This window comes from Carassius auratus, chromosome 20 (genome assembly GCF_003368295.1).
Source record: "Carassius auratus strain Wakin chromosome 20, ASM336829v1, whole genome shotgun sequence".
NCBI classification, from domain to species: Eukaryota; Metazoa; Chordata; class Actinopteri; order Cypriniformes; family Cyprinidae; genus Carassius; species Carassius auratus.
Genome location: NC_039262.1, coordinates 3,873,458 through 3,891,485, shown reverse-complemented (window position 1 = coordinate 3,891,485; position 18,028 = coordinate 3,873,458). Strand labels below are relative to the sequence as shown.

The following is an 18,028-nucleotide window of genomic DNA, read 5'->3' as shown; positions in this document are numbered from 1 at the left end:
ATAATTTTAATTTGCGTTAATGTGGCTTTGCTAAAACTGGGCCAGGGGTTTTTAGTTCCCAGCATGCTTTTCATGTAATTGAATGTGGACTGTAACTGTGGAGATTAAGTGGCATTTCGTGTGTTTTTATACTATGAGACAACAGAGAGACCTAATAGTGTTTTGTGTTCTGTTACTGAGATTCAAAAGAGATTCTGTTAGCAGTTTTAAGGGTTACCATTATGGTGAAGAGTGGTGCATTTGTTTAGCTTCAGGATAGATGCATCAAGAATATCTATATTTCCATTTAATTATTTAGCCGACATTTTTTTTTTTCAGAATACTCTAACTTTGTTATTTACGATTTTAACAATACTTTTGCATTGTTTAATATGGCAACATTTAGCATGCTAACAAGTGCTTTTCCCCAGTAATAGTTAGCTTAGCTGCTGGGTTGCTTTGATATTTAGTAGCTTTATTATGTTTCAGGATTCTCACACACAAAGTGTTTCATTTAATGTTAAGAAAACCTATTTCCCAGTACGTGGAGTCACCGTCCACAATCCAATGAGTTCTGCCGAAGGATTATGTTCTTGTGTTGAGTGGAAAAAGGAAAGTCACACGTTTGGATGGGCATGAGGGTAAGTCAATGATTTTTTCGGATGAACTAACACTTTAATATTTATTATGTAAAGCTTGAATGGGTTGCTGTGGCTCAGATTTTCTGGCCGCGAGCGTTTGAACACCAGAGCTGCTGTAATTCTGCTGAAGTTACACTTTTACTGCTGAGTAAAAACTTCACCTCATCTAAAGCTCTGATCCTCTCATGACCTTATTAGAACTGCAGAAGGATTTCACAGACTGTGTGTGTGTGTGTGTGTGTGTGTGTGTGTGTGTGTGTTGTGATGCTCCTCATCAGTGGATGCTAATAGATCCTGCATATGGCTGTGAATGTGGAAGAGATGATGAGTTTGCTGATGTTAATGGAAGTCTGTGTGTGAGTTTCTCCTTCAGTGATGTCTGTGTTAATGCTTTTGCTTTAGGAAGTGAAGTACTTGCTAAACTATTAATAAGATGTTCTGTGTTGTTTCTATTGTTTGACAAACATTGTCTGAACAAGTCAGTTCATTTAGAAAAGCATAATTTGTCCAATATGTTGAGCATGGTGAAATTGTTTGATATAATTACTTTTGCAATGTTTTAAAGACTTCTAAACAGTAAGCAACCAATTCCTGTGGGGGATTGAATTTGTGAACAGCACCACCTACCGACGAAAAGTATTTTTTAGTGCTAAACCTGCTGCAGTTGTCATATATCCGTAGTTTTGCTGTTTCTCTATCATGCTTAATCCCATATCCATGTCTATAAAATTGTTAATTTTGCAATTATTCAATTTAGCACAGGGTTTCGTAATTGAGGTTCATGATGGAACTACATGGGGGTTCGTGTTGGTGCCTTCACTTTCTGTTTGTTGATGCTTAAAACACAAATATTTAGGTGCATCATAATTTTTTTCATTGCTTTTGACCAGTATTTTCTCACATTTGGTCCAATAAAAGAATCTTTACTGACTTATCCCTTATCTGACTTAGAGTTTTCCTGATTATCCAGGCATGTAGGCCTACCTGAAAACATCCTCCAATAGCTGATCAAATCTATACATGTTTTTGCACTTCAAGTTGTCAATCAATACTCTGAAAATGCTGAAATAACAGAAACTGTTACTCCGACTGTCTGGTTATGTGCATTTCTCAAAACTACTTGTTCAACCTCCACATCATCTAGTCACTTGTGCGCATCATAAAAGCAGTTTCTCATTCTTTTGAACAAGTTGCGATTGCTTTGGTACATTCATGAAATTGTTTAAGTGTATTTGTCTGCGGTTTCCTACATTATCAGTTGCTAATGTCATGTTGCTCAAAATGTATATATCTCTGTGCAATACTCTTACCCTTCAAAACATCTAGGCATTAATTCATCGTATAAATAATTAAATGCAAAATGGTCATAATCTGTCAAAGCATTTTTTCTACACATTTCTATTAGACTTTTTGTAAACTTGCCATGAACTGTGTAGGTCAATCGTGACATTCACTGATGAAGAGAAATGTAGATCATGCCAGTGATAAACCAGTTCTCTGAAATAACTCAAAAGTGCATCTGATGAGACAGAGGACACCACACTAGTTACAAATTCTGACATTCGATGAGCATCCAGGAAATGTTCAGGATCTACAGCTGAGAGGAGGAATAGCAGTAAGGATGAATGGTGGAAGGGTACAGAGGACAAGACAGAAGAGGCCAAGGACATAGGTGCATATCAGATGAAATAAGGGCCACTGTGGATCATGCTGTCAGTCTCTTTCAATCAACACACTACTTACTGTAGTTTGTAAATTTGTACTTTTAAAATGGATATATGGCATGCATAAGAAGTGCAGCCTTCTACAGTTCAATACAGTAACTGACATCCAAACTGTTGTCATATCAGGTAATGATAACAGAGTGAATTTTGACTCTCTTGTTTGTGAACAATGACAATCACAATGACTTTTCATTCTGATGGTACTGATATGTTCGTTGTAAATATATACTTTTAAGAGATGGACTAAAGATTCTGAGAAAGTTACAGGCTTTTGCAAAACTGTAGTCACTATAGTGTTAAGCACAAACCAGCAAACTGAGTTCATTTTTAACTAGGATTTTCTCAATTTATCTTACCAGTGTTATAGGAAGACATTCAAAGTGTTTGTTTTTGACAAAATGCAACTTGGCAATTATTATTATTATTATTATTATTATTATTATTAATTTTTTTTTTTTTTTTTTTTTTTTTTTGCCAAAAATCAATTGAGGTTGCCTTTAAAATGCCAGTTTTTCAATTTGAATTACAGTTTTTCTGAGTCACTTAAAGTAAATTCTCAAAACTACTTGTACAACCTCCACATCATCTAGTCATTTATACACCTCATAAAACCAGTTTCTGCTTTTGTACATTCATGCAATTGATTGCACATTTATCTGCGGTTTCCTACATTATCAGTTGCTAATGTCATGTCGCTCAAAATCTATTATGTAATTTTCTGTGCAAATAGTCTTACCCCTCAAAACATCTAGTCTTTAGTTCATCGTATAAGTCATTAAATGCAAAATGGTTCATCTAGTTGTCATAAACTGCCAAGCACACTTTTTATTTATTTTTTTACACTTCATTATTAGACTTTTTGTCAATCTGGCATGAATTGTGCAAGTGAACTTTCACTAATGATGAGAATGTAGATGATAAACCAATGATAAACCAGTTCTCTGAAAAAGCTCATAGGTTCATCTCATGACTCTTCAGTTGAAAAGCTTATACTGTACAGACAGAGGACAACACAAGAGTTACACATTCTGACAATTTACTTATTTTCATCTTTGTGCCCATATTTCTTTTTCCTTTTCTATATCACAATGACATTGTAAAGGTTTTTCTAATTGTTATTTTTGGGTCAGACCACTAGTACTATAAATTGCGTAACTGGGAATTCTATCCAGTCTCTTTCAGTCAATACCCCACATACAGTAATGTGTAAATCTGTACTTTTGAAATAGATATATGGCATGCATAAGCATATGGCATACTGTTCAGTACAGTAACTGTCATCCAAAATGTTGCTATAGTTTACATCAGAGCATCCCTCCAGAGTACACTGTTATACTGACAACATGACGAAGTCTTATCCGTAAACTACGACACAAGGACTTGTCATTCTGATGCCACTGACATGTTCATTGACACAGATATTTATTTTTGAGAGATGAACTAAGGATTTTGAGCAAAAGACTGGCTTTTGCCGGTAATCCATTGTGTTTTGCTATTTGTACGAGTTGTTCCGAGAAATGCATTTACTGTTTTACAAATCTCAAGAATGATTCCAGAAATGTACCAAAGCGACTGAGAAAAACTGTAATATTGCATGCTTTATGCAATATTATTGCAAAATATTGCATGCTTTAAATTGAATATATAACCCTATAAAACCCATTATATAATTTTTTTTTGATAAGCAAATTTCTAAATCTAGAAATTCTAGAAACACACAAATCTTTACGTACTTTCATAATGCAAACATTAAATGAACACTTATTAGACTGAAGCAGCTGAATTTTACTTGATTATCCATGCATCATTTTTTTTTAAAAATCGTGTGTTAAAATTTGAGCCGCAAATATTATCATCAGACTTTTGAGGGACGTTTATTTGTTCATCCTTCAATCATCATTGTATTGCATTGCATTATATGTTTTGATAATCAAACTTATCCACTGATTTACATTACAAAGATCAGAATTTCATCACTTTTTGTCCATATAAATACTGTACCACATTCTGCACCAAATTGCATATTTTTGCTCATGAGTTGCTTTTCTTCCATATTCTCACTATGATAAACTAAGCCTGCATCACGTTATACTCAACAAGCAACACATGAAATCTTTTCAATATTTTCTGTAAAAGTTCAATAAACTGTTTTCCAGACTTCTCTTTCATACTTCAGGCTTTACAGGGTTGATATCTTCTCCTATTAGAGGGAGCTTCAGGTTGGCCTGCTCCTTTTTTTCTGAATGAGTCTCTACTATTGCGTGACTGTCTCTATTAGTCATCTCTTCCACTCTGCTGGCTTCTCTCTCCGACAGCGCCGTACCTCAGTCTGATCCCCTGCGGCGGCTCAACATGATGAAGACAGCAATGCAAAGGGTCACCGCTGAGGCACCCAAAAATAAACCAGAAAAGTCAAATGAAGACTGACCAGAGCTGCATCTGCGACTAGGTTTTTAGAAATGATACAAGCATGTGGCTGTTATTTCTTTCGTAAGGACCATCAAAAAATCTGTATATCATACTAGATCATACTAACCTTACAAAGCCTACAGTGTCACATTTGATTATTATTATGTATTTTTATTTTTTTCCAATTCAAAAATAAAAAGAGCTTGCCTTTAAAAAAAATCTATTTGAATTAATTTATTTAAAGCATGCAATATATTGCAATAATATTGCATAAAGCATGCAATATTATTGCAATATATTGCATGCTTTAAATTGAATATATAACCCTATAAAACCCACTATATGTAAAACACAATCTACCACGTGGATTGTGTCTGATTCTCATCTGACTAACAATTTAGACTTTTTATTAGCAAGTAAAAGGCCTGAACAAACATCCACCTACAGTTTGTGCTTCATCTGTCTTTTTCAGACAAAACCACCCTCCCCATCCAACTACCCCAACATTTTTGCATTTGACCACAGTTTCATATCATGTCAAGTCTTTATTTATAGCTATGGTAGCTAACATACTCATTATTCATAAAGACAGCTGTTTTATAGCATATACATCAGACAACAATTACACAATTTTGATTATGTAAGACCAGCATATCCATAAAATCATGTTTAAATGAAGACCAAATATGATCATCAGGCCTTTGAGGAAAGTCTCAATCATCATTGTATTGCATTGCATTATATGTTTTGATCATCTAACTAAGCATTTAAATATCACCGTACTAAGAAATTATAGGGGAATATCGAGTGTCAATTGATATTTATATAATTTTATCTAAGTATCTACTATATAGTGATTTACAGCTATGTAAATCATTACAACTATGAAAATGTCATCACTTTTTGTCCAAAAAAATATCAGCATCTGCACCAAGTTGCAAAAATGTAGCTGTTTTGTTCTTAATATTGTAACTAAATCAGACTATCTGAGCCAGTCTGAAAAAAGCCTGAAGTATCATATGTTAAACATAAAGCATTTCGTTTTGTCCAAAGGTTCAGTAAATGGAATTATTTGATTATTAATTCATATGTCAGGATTTACAGGGTTAAAGTCACCATGAAATCACAATGGAATGAGTTGCTCTGAAGTTGCTCAAGAATTCTAAACATAACAATCAACATCATCAAAGAAAAGAAAAAAGATTTTGCAGTGATTTAGAAATGCATTTCTCAAAGTAGTATGCATTAGAGCAAACATAATTCAAGCACACTAAATGTCCACGGGCGGTTTGTAGGAGATCATTCTGTGAGCAGTACGTGACTCATGATTAGAGCCTCAATGTTGGACCGCTTGTGTAATGAACTGATGGCTAATGTGCTCTTCTCTTGTCTTTTTGATTCCTGGCATCATTGTGTGTGTAACCTCTTATGTGCTCATTTTGAGGTTATGTGATCTAGTGTTGTTTAGATGATGATTTAGATGTTTCAGATTCCATGCTAACCTTTGCAAAAACCAACACATGGTGCCAAATGTGAGCTTGTCTCTTCTCATCTGTTCTTTATTGATTGGTCTCTTTCTTCTTTTTGTTTCTACAGACCAGGGGCGGATCTACCACCCCAGTTGCTAGTAACGAATTAAAGGTTATGGCCAATTTGAAAATTTATGAGGCACATCTTTTGTGATTCGTGATCCTGCTCCGAACTCCCGAACTGACTCAAATGATTCGCGAACCTGCTACGAACTTCCGAACTGATTCAAATGATTCGCGAACCCGCTTTGAACTCCCGAATTGACTCAAATGATTCGCGAACCCGCTTTGAACTCCCGAATGACTCAAATGATTCGCGATCCCGCTCCGAACTCCCGAACTGACTCAAATGATTCGCTTACCCGCTTTGAACTCCCGAATTGACTCAAATGATTCGCGAACCCGCTTTGAACTCCCGAATGACTCAAATGATTCGCGTACCCGCTTTGAACTCCCGAACTGATTCAAATGATTCGCGAACCCGCTTTGAACTCCCGAATTGACTCAAATGATTCGCGAACCCGCTTTGAACTCCCGAATGACTCAAATGATTCGCGATCCCGCTCCGAACTCCCGAACTGACTCAAATGATTCGCGTACCTGCTCCGAACTCTCGAATTGATTCAAATGATCCGCGAAGCAGCTCCGAACTCCCAAACTGATTAAAATGTTTTGCGATCCCCACACTGACTCAATTGATTCGCAAACCCGCTTTGAACTCCCGATCTGACTCAAATTATTCGCGAACCCGCTCCAAACTCTGACATATATTCAGATATAAATGTAATTTAAAAAATAATTAATAATTTTCGAGTTTCAAATATTGCACCGGTCACACATAGTCAATTTTGCCGTCAATACTGTTGATGGTGTCCTTTATCAGTAGGCTTTATATTTATGTTCAACATGAAGTATAGATATTGTCGTCGTGAAGACGAGATCCTGGCCTGTCAGCGGTCTCTCTCTATGTCGCCTACAGCAGCAGCAGTGCGCCAGCGCCGCGTCAGGCACGATTCTGGTGTGTAAAGACCATAGACTGTATAAAAACAGCAACCAGTGTGTCACCGGCCTGAGACTCAGGAGAAAAAAAAACTTCCTCCATTCTCCCATCAGCGCTCGCGACCGCTCGCACCTCATGTTTGCGGCTGAATGTTCATAATTGATGGATGAACATCTATGCCAGGGTAGAGTAGGCTACATCAGCAATCCAGCGAAGAGAAAAGAAAACTAAAAGTAAGAAGAAAAAAAAAGCATAACAGGCATAAAGTTGGCTTGACGTTGGGCGTTGGACGAGTCTCAATTTAGGGACCGTCTCTAAAGTTACATGCGATATTGGTATACACTTTTCTAACGTCAGTAGCATTTGAGGAGAATAACTTACAATACACACCTTATACATTTTTAATATATATTAAAATAAAGTATAAATCATTTAGGTAAAAATGAGGCCCGTTTATAACTTTCAGGCACATTCCTGTGAAAGTTTTTTTTTTTTTTTTTTCAGGTTCCGTTACGAAAATTACCCAGGGTTTTAACAATTACACCACAAATCATCGTTCTTGTAGCCATGGTAACTGCAAATTAGCCATGGTTTTGTTACTTCAAATAATAATTTACAAAGTATTAATATACTGTAATATTTTTGATGTTATTGTTGCTATAAAAACAGACCTAAGCCATCAATAGCCTTTAAAATTACTTAAAATGCATTATATAAAAAACAATGAGGCAATAATTATTGGTTAATAATAACACTGTTAAAATACATAATGAAGGCAAATACAAAATAAACAATTTATGTACATGTTATTACAAATGCCATGTGATTGCTGCTGTTACACTTACAGGACAATATAATCCTTGTTTAGGCTACTGACCAAACATTTCATTCAAATATTCACTTAATCTTTCATTTTTGGACACCTTTTTGCTATAGATGAAACGGGCATTATCACAACCCTTACAAAAATAAACCATGGTTTTATTATAGTAAAACTGCTTAATTTCTTTTTGCATGATTTCTGAGAGCTTGAGACTATAAAATAAATTAGAGTCATAATAAAGTTATAGCCACAGGTAAATGTCGAGAGCTACAATAGTGATTTGTAAATAATAAAATTTATTCATTTAGTTTTTTATTTGATTAAAGTTTTTTTTTTCACCCCTATAGTATGTTTTCATTTCATCATCATATTTGAGGAAGGGGGCACAACAATACAATCCTGCTTATGGGCACACAATTGGCCAGCAGCCGCCCTGAAGGTGTTGTTATACACGTCACGTACATACAGAAACAGCAATGTCTTTACGACAACCTGTCAAAATAACATTTCGGTATAGCTTGAAGAAATTTAAACAGAAATATAGTACTATTGCACAGTAGAGTATGCTATACTTCAAGTAGGCCTAATAGCTAATAATAATAGTTCATTAAAAAACACAGAAACTCTGGTTACAACTCATGTTATGTAAGAAATTGGTTAGTAAAATATACTTAAAAAAAGATATACTAAAACATTTAGTAAGTTTTCATAGAAGTTTTAATTCAAGCTTGCCAAAACAATAACACCATATTTTTCAAAAACAATTTCTAAAAGTACATTTCTATTTGTGCCTATAATGTTTATTTATTTATTATTATTGTCAGCTAATAAAAGCTATGCTTCAGGGACTATATTCATATTACATCTAAGGCTAAATGTAGCTCTAGACTGGTTGAGTTAGATGATGATTAACACTAAACAGTAGAAAATCAGTTGAGTCTCCACAGCTGGAAATGTCATTGGCTGTTAAAATCTTGTGTTCCTTATAATAAATTGACATACTGATAACACTGAATCTTTTATAATGCTCTTAATGACATGTCGATGCATACTGTATGCATTAGTGAGTGTGGTGGTGCTTATGGGGTATGGTCACTTATTCTTTATATGAACTGTTTCAAATGCAAGACACTGATTGCATGAGATTAAGTTTGTAAATGACAGCCTGTGTCCTTTTGTAGTATGCACATATATTTATCATCAAACTATGACTAAATTCAGTATATATATGTCTGCCATATGTTGCCACCCTTCAAAAATTCCTGCCCCCTTCTCACCACCCCATCAATATTTTTCTAGATCCCCCCGTTACAGACCATATATATAATATTGCTTTGTTCTGATAAGTTCTAATGTAAATATTTAACTAATTCGATTTCCAATTGATTGTTTATTATTTGTAGTAGACCTTTAATATCCCATTTCCTTCCAATACATTCTTAAAGTTATTTTTCTTCACTAAATTTCATACAATTTAAGTTGAGTGAAACTATTTCTAAAGTAAAATCATGCCTTTTGTTTACATTTACATGTGGCATTTATCTGTATCTGATTTATGATAAATAATGTAGGCTATTGTTTAGTCTCTTACAGATTATTTCTTCTCTTCTGTTTCTACTTGAACTGCTTTTTAACTAACTTTAATTGATTTTTTTTAATGTTTTATTATTCTCTACCTTTATTTTCTGTATCCCAAGTTTTTTGCATCCCAAGTCTGTATCCCAAGTTTCTTTATTTTGTTATTTGTCAATGCTGTTTTTATTTATTATTTGTATTCTTCTAATTTGTTGCTTTCTTGCATCTCTGTTCTCGTCTGGTTTCATCTGTTTTCTGATCTGGTTTGGTTTATTCTTCTAGTTTCGTTTTTGTCAGCATGTGAATAAACATGAGCGGTTGAATCATTAGCATCAGTTCTACCATTTTTGAGAGCGTAAAATCTGTAGGTTTAACGCGTGCTAAATCAATTACACGACTCAACAAAACGGCCTGCGGTGATTTAATGTTTCACGTAGATTCTTCCTGATTGCCCAGTGAATGCAAATGACGCTACTGTACTGACATTTGCTACTAAAAAGCGGTGGTTGAGCGTCTGAGCAGGAAAGTTCGGATTAATTCGGAACAGAACGCGCGAGTGACTCCGATGTAATGGATTTAATTCTCACTTCCTCCAGGCCATTTTCTGCGCTGGTGGAAAATGAGAGCGAAATGGATCTTTCTTAACTCAGTATGCTGGATCGAGTTTAACGCTCTGTTGATGTTCATCAAAGTCTCATCAGTCTCCTTTGCATAACTTATATTTCATATTGCAAATATTTACTTATCATTAGATATACCATCCTTTGACGTTTCATTTGAGGCATTCAATGTCTATGTTAAGGCAAATCAAATATTTGAACTTTAAAGCATTCTAAACTGATTTTTAAATGCCACAAAACCGTACAGTTTAAAGTTTCAATTAGTTATTAACTATTAGCCTACTATTTGGTCGTGCTTAGACCTACATTTAGTCAAAAACATGCTTTTGAACGTCTTTCATTCAATAAGTTGTTCAAAGGTAATTAGGCCCCTGCTCAACTGAGTTTAGCGCTAGGGCCTAATAAAAACAGAGTTTGTGTAACTGTTTATGTCCATCAAATCACAATTGGGTAGAAACAGAGAAGAATAGTCCATCTTTTTGTAAGCAAATGATTGGGTCTGTCATAACCAATTCAGCTCAGTGTATTAAATCTAGAGCCCACTGCTGGTAATACTTAACAATGCAGGAACTCCACAGTGTCCCAATGATGTTCAGTCAAAACCGATTTGAAGAGAGAAATACAAGTGTTTTTGTCGACTGAAATTTATGTGTGCGCGTGCGTGCGAGTGTGTGAGTGTGCGCGTGCGCGCGAGCTTGTAATGTTTCACGTCGCAAAACTACTTTGCGTGGACAGATTATGCGCCAAACTGGATTATAATGAAGAGCCAAAGGTTTTGTGACTGGGATGTTGCTGTTTCATTAAGTCTGTGGTAAATCCATGATTTTGACAGCGAAATATAGGGTTTCTGATATTTCCCCCCCCCCCCCCCCTTTAGGAGATCAAAACTGAAAGCATTAGATTTGATTAAGAATATTCAGACAAATATCAGAACACTGAGATTCATGCTTACTACTTTTAATCCATTTTTACATACATTTTTACATTGATTCTGACATTTAGCATCATACATATAAAAGTGTAGAATTATTATATAAAATTATTTAAATCATAATAACTCTTCGTTAATTTATTTGATCAAAAATACAGGAAAACAATAATAATGATATTATTACAATTAAAAACAATTGTTTTATATTTGAATATGTAATATTCCTGTGATCAAAGCTGAATTTTCATCATCATTACTCCAGTCTTCAGTGTCACATGATCCTTTACAAATCATTCTAATATGCTGATTTGCTGCTTATACTTGCTTGCTTTATTTGTGTATGTATTTATTTATCCATTTGTGCTGCATATTATAATTGTGTAAACTGTGATACACTTATGAGTAAGCAAGCATGTGAATCAGTAAGATTTCAAATGAATTCTGTTATTTTGAACTTTCTATTCATTGAAGAATCCTGAAAAACAAAATGTGTCATGGTTCCCACAAAAATACAAAGCAGCACAACATTTTTCAACATTGATGAACATTTACACAGTTTATGCATGGTCAGTCATTTAGGAGATTCTGTAAATTCTTGCATTTGTGCAAGTTCTCCATAAAATTGTCAGCATCTTAGATGTAGCCTTCAGTCTGTATGCCTGATGTACTTGATTTTCTTTATGATCAGACAGAAGTGTTATGCAACAGAAGGTTCAGAGATGCAGAGCTGAAATAATGAGGCTGGTGCTCGTATGCTCACTTTGAACACTCAAAATACATGCTACCTATGAACAACTCTGGAAAAAAATATCCCACAGACCATTTACAACACCTTAGAAATATCAATGCAATAGCTTAGAAAACACATCACAATACCTGTTCCCTCACAGATTCACAGTTGCATTGATACCTATCTTTCTCTTTATGCTTTCCCAACACAAATGTGCTCATGAATAATGAATCTTGACATAGGAGGAAAAGACTTGCTGTTTTTTTTTTTCCATGAGCATAAACAAGAAGAATCTCACACCGCAGAAGCATGATGTGGCGCTATAAATAGAAACGTGGCTTCTGCTTCAGGCTGTGATTGTATTTGCATAGGTCAGGGCTGCTATCATCTGCAGAAGGAAGGTTGAAAACTGGAGACTTCCTGTGTTTCAAAGCTAATAAATCAAAAATGCCAGACATAAGAAAGGTTGTGACCCAAGCGGTGATTGGCACGTCATTGTTCTGCGATGTTCTGTGAGTCCAGGAAAGGAATCGATGGAGCTCTTCGTAAGTTGATGTAGAAAAGCCCACACATGCATTACTAGCGTGGCATTCAGCCAGACTACAGGTGTGTGTGTGTGTGTGTGTGTGTGTGTGTGAAGCCCCTGCATTATGACCCACTGATGCCATCCACATGACAGCCAGTGATTCCTATATTTTGTAATGGACATGAGTTTCTTAATATCTCTGAGATCATTAAAACAGTCCTTGTCTGTTTTAAAGAGGACATCACGGGGTTCTAAGAGATGCCAAATGTTCTGAGTAAATAAAATTGATTAGAACCTTAACCGATAGCTGTGGGTGGGGAAATTGGTTTAAAAATTGCTAAGATTAGAGCTGTTAGACAATAATTGTATTGTAGAGTCACCATTTTTGTTTTGGTTATTTCAAAAGTATAAAGACTAGTCAGGATCAAAGATTTACTTGTTGTTGTTGTTGTTGTTGTTTTTTCTCTTTTTTTTTTTTTTTTTACAAATATCTGGGTAATCAGGTTCCAAGAGCCAGTAATAGACAAACAACACAAACAAGCTCAGGCGTTTTTATAAAGAGAGAAGAAACTAAGATATTCTGTTAATCTGATACTAATATTTATTATAGAATGAGTTACATGATCATTATTGTACGAGTTAAGTCTGGAATAAGAGGAATTCAAGTGTGGTTTGGTTTTATGAAGTAATAATGTAATATAGTATAAAAACAGATTTGAAAGAGTATTTAAAAAAAAAAATAATAATAATAAAATAAAAAAAGGAATTTATGCTCACTAAGGCTGTACTAATTTGATAAATACAACAGCGAAAAAATAATAATAATATTAATAAAAAAATTATAATAATTTTATATTATATTGTGAATATTATTACAGTTTAAAACAACTGTTTTCTATTTGAAATATATTAAATATTTAATCCTCTGGTGCAAAGCTTCAGTGTCACATGATCCCTCAGAAACATGCTGATTTACTGCTCAATAAACTTTTCTGAAAACAAACAAACATTCTGAAGGTTTTCTTTAAAACAGTTGTACTGCTTCACATTTTTGCAGAAAACATAATATTTTTCAGGATTCGCTGATGAAGAAAAAGTTCAAAAGAACAGCATTTATTTAGAATAGAAATATTTTTGTAACAAATATATAAATAAATAAATTATATATATATATATATATATTACATGAATTCAAAATGACCCTAAAAGTTTGAACGGTAATGTATATAATTATGTAAATGCATTTTTTGTTTTACATAATTAAAACTCTATAATTGTGTAAACCTACAATCTCAAGACATTTGTTTGTTCGCTGATTTCCCAGTGAGATATTATGAGCGCTGAATCTTCGCTCTGCTGCTCTCGCCTGCGCGCTTCCCTCATTCCCCTCCAGAGTTCGATGCGCTCGGCTCTCGACTCTCGGCTCTGCCTGGAGTTCTCAGTGCGGCGACAGCGGTGCTGAATATGGCGACAGACGGGATGATTTTAACAAACCACGACCACCAAATCCGGGTCGGCGTCTTGACAGGTAAAGGCCCGAATCCTTCAAGTCACCCTGGGGTTTATATTGAGGGAAAGTGGCCGCGTATTTCCAGCTGTTTTCCAGCGGTGCCTCTCCTCCCCAAGTGTGTGTGTGTGTGTGCGTGTGTGTGCATGCGTGCATGTGTGTGTGTGTGTTTCTCTGTTGGACAGCGGTGATTTTAAGCCTTTTCCCTCTTTGCCATGGATTAATTTACCTGCCAAACCTCCTGCTTCTGGTTGATGTGTATCTGTTATATTATAATTAATTTTCATAGGAGGATATAGCTTTATCTGCGGAATTATTGTGTGTGTGTGTGTGTGTGTGTGTGTGTGAGTGTGTGTTGCACCTTTAAAAATAGCTCAACGTTCACGCTACACCGTTCCATGAGCAAATTTAATTCAGTGAATGTTGTATTATTTGTGAAGTACCCGGCCATTTAGACATCGGTGAAAGAAATATGTTTTACTGTCAGAGACAGTGGATGCAGTGGGCTGATATTAGTGAGGATGGCTGTGAATCGTGGGCAGAATGCTGGTTTCCTCTCTGCATGACAGTCTTGTTAATGCAAACATGCCTTCGCCGGTCATTTCCATTCGTGCTTCAAGTTTTTTCAGTGGTTTGGTTTAGAACGAATTAATTGTTTGAGGAAAGACTGTATAATATGCGATTTAATTCCCTTGCTCGGTCAAAAATGGTATGAAATCAAATGCAGACCCGAGTTACTGAACCATGGTATTTTGTGTTTGACATCTTCTAAATTGGCAGGATAATACAGCTTTAGGCAGAGGGGAAAAAAACCCAGAGGCCACGGATTTTCGTGTGATGTGATTGGAGATAACCCTCTCATGGAAATCCGCTGGTGAAGGTGGTAATGTGCAAAAATGGGGGGGGAGAGAGAGAGAGAGAGAGAGAGAGAGAGAGAGGAGCTCCATCCAGCTCTGAGGGAAACCCCGCTTCACCTCCCCCCTCCTCGCTGCTGTAGAGCGGGGAAACCAGCAGCAGTGGCGGCGCTGTCCATGGTGCTGAATTACAACGGTCGCTCGATGAGCGCTGTCCGCGGTGCTGAATTGCTGCGGCGGCTCATGAGCGCTGTCCGTGGTGCTGAAACGTTGCGATCGCTCCGTGAGCGCTGTCCTCGATTGCGTCTAGTGCTATATATTGTGCTGAAATATAAGCGACTGTCGCTTCTCACTGGGTATTTCCGTATATGTTCTTCTCCGTCATTTATCTGATGGTTTTTGTTAGGGCAGGAGACATTAAAGGATGACACATTCCCCCAGTATTTAGATCAACTATATAGGTTTCTTTCTTATATTATTGGATTTGGCCCCAAATTTGATTACAGGCTTGCTTTCATCTGTACATTTATGACAGGGGATGTCCCATGGAAGTAACCTGAGGATATGTATATTCTGCTCAGTTGCACAATGCATCAAACCTGGTTGGGCTTGAACCTACAACCTATTGGTTAACCATGCAACCTACTTTTTTTATTATTATTTAAAATATTAAACTTTTTTTACAAGAGGAAATGTACAGGGTATTTATAAGGGCTACTGGGGTATTTGTCTTGCATGTTATGCTCTGTCATTTATTAGACTCTTTATTTCAGCAAAACCGGGCATCGAACAGGAAATTTCCCAAAGTTTTGAGATTAGTGGCTTTTTTTCAGTAGCTGATTGCTAAAATGATTACATTCATACATTAATTTGTGTTTTTATGAAGTAACTATTTGCAAGGGCAGTACCCATTAAGGAAACAGAGGTTACATTATCAATAGCGGAATAGATTATACCTTGGAGGGTTTGAACAAACAAGCATTTGGTATATAATATTAGATTTTTCTAGGTAAACAGGGCTGCTGTTGTATTGACCTGCATTGTTCAGAACTATCTTATTTATCAGATACTTTTATCAGAACACTTATTACAGGTTCGGTCACTATGGTTAAATGTGAGGTAAAGAGTCTCGCACAAGAGTACAATAGTGATAGTTCATTGATCACTTCTTTTGGGGCTTGGACATACAGCCTTTTGGTTACGAATCCAGATGACCAACTTCTGGTTTGAAGGGCAAACAGTGATACTGGGGTGTTTCCTTGCATTGTTCTGTAGTGCTAAGCCCTTTATTAGATGCTTTTATCAGTTCATTTTTCCAGAATCGTCCCCCTTGAGTAACCTCAGGTTAAAGTATCCTGCTCAGTGGCACAGTGGTGATAGTTCATGACTTGCTCCTTTCACCACTAGGCTATAGCACCACTGGTGTATTGGCCTGCATTGTTTTGTCATATGCTCTAATGTGATTACCGCATCAAAATCAATATCCAACACCTTAAAAACCTCTAATGAATTTCACCACATATTGCCAGTAAAGCAAAAACAAGCCAGCAGACACATGCATGAACATGCATTGGTCACGCTTGTCATGCATCAGATTACTTTTGCGACCCCCTCTATTCAGATATGACATTTGAACAGGAAGATTGCCAATATTTGTCTTGGTAACAAATCTACCATTTCCACTTCTACCAGTTACCCTCTCTCTCTTTCTCTGTATCACCAAAGGCCTGTGTGTTGAGGGAAATTAAGACAGGAAGGTAAAAAGAAAGAGGAGAGAGATATCACAGTCTGTGCGTGTCATCTGACCTTTAAGAAATCTCTCTCTCCTTGCTGTTGCTCTTCCCTGTGTGCAGCTGTGGGATTTCACGATGCTGAAAGTGATTTCCTTCCAGATCTCTATCTTGCCAGTCACCTCTGAGACTCTCACTTACGGGCCATTGAAGTATCTTTATTACCAACAATGGAAAGATAAATGTGTTCAGTGATCAGGGATGATAGTGTTGACCTTTGACATCAGTGTTGTTACTTCAATCTTGTGTGCCTGTGCTTGACTAATCATCCAATGACGGAGGGCCCCATCCACATCTGCTCAATCTTCCCCAATGACAGTAGGGTCATGTGACCAGAACTGTCCCCATCTCTGGGGTTGAGAGGAGCTTTGGTTGGCATAGCAACACTGTGGCGGTTTTAGGAACACGACAAGCATACAGCAACTCCAAGATGTTGGGTAGGAAAAAGTGTGAGACCTGGAAACAATATAGAGATGTTGTTAGAGCCATTCAACATTCATTCTCTTGGATTGCCTATATTTTTTGAGGGCATTGAGAAAGAATTTCACTCATGTGAATGAGTGTCTGTTGAGTGTTTTTAAGGACTATACCATTGGTATTGGTGCATATTATTAAACTCATTTTATCCAGTGTTAAGTATTGTTTATATATTATTATTATTATGCAGTATTAATCTTTTAAATGAGCTTCTAGTTTTGTGTTTTCAGTCTTCATTTTAATTTAAGTTTTAGTGATTTTGTTACTCGATTTGGCACTTTTATTTATTTCTGTATTTTATTCAAGGAGAAGTCGTGGCCTAATGGTTAGAGAGCCGGACTCGCAATCGAAGGGTTCTGAGTTCGAGTCTCAGCCGGCAGGAATTGTTTCCCTGGGTGTCCACTAGTGTTCTCACTTCCCCATAGGCACCCCACTGCAGGCACTACATTTCCCACAAAGCATTGTCCCTTCATCACGGTTAATTGCACACCTGTTAATTGCACTCAGCTGTCTCCACTTTCATCATCTTCACCTATCTATATAAACCGGTCTGTTTTCTATCTGTGTTATGGAGTCCTTGTTTTCTGTCACCCGGTTTTCTTATGGTCCCTTGTGTTTTCTTATTGCTTGTTTCTGGACTGATTTTGTGTTATGACCTCTTGCCTGTTTTTGGATTATGATTTTTGTATTACCCTATTAAAACAATGCTTTTGCATCTCTCGTTTCCGGTGTGCATTCGTCACAATATTGTACTACTAACTTCATTTTTATTATTATTTTTAATTCAATTTAATTCAGTTCAGTAATTAGTTTCCAAGGCAATATTCCAAGGAAATATAATTATCTTTATTTAAATTAACACAAGTTTTATATATATATATATATATATATATATATATATATACGTTTTTCA

At 36.1% G+C, this 18,028-nt stretch overlaps 1 protein-coding gene across 8 annotated transcripts in view; it reads left to right on the top strand.

The window, feature by feature from the left end:
- The first annotated feature begins 13,884 nt into the window (after nt 1–13,884).
- LOC113120567 (gephyrin-like) overlaps nt 13,885–18,028 on the top strand; it is a 73,198-nt gene continuing 69,054 nt past the window's right edge. For 5 of the 8 annotated variants that reach the window (XM_026290454.1, XM_026290451.1, XM_026290452.1 and 2 more), the window contains exon 1: nt 13,885–14,015. In XM_026290454.1, coding sequence (XP_026146239.1) covers nt 13,952–14,015 — 64 coding nt within the window. In that variant the 5' untranslated portion in view covers nt 13,885–13,951. The remainder of the gene's footprint in view (nt 14,016–18,028) is intronic. The other 3 variants (XM_026290457.1, XM_026290453.1, XM_026290450.1) reach the window with 1 other exon arrangement.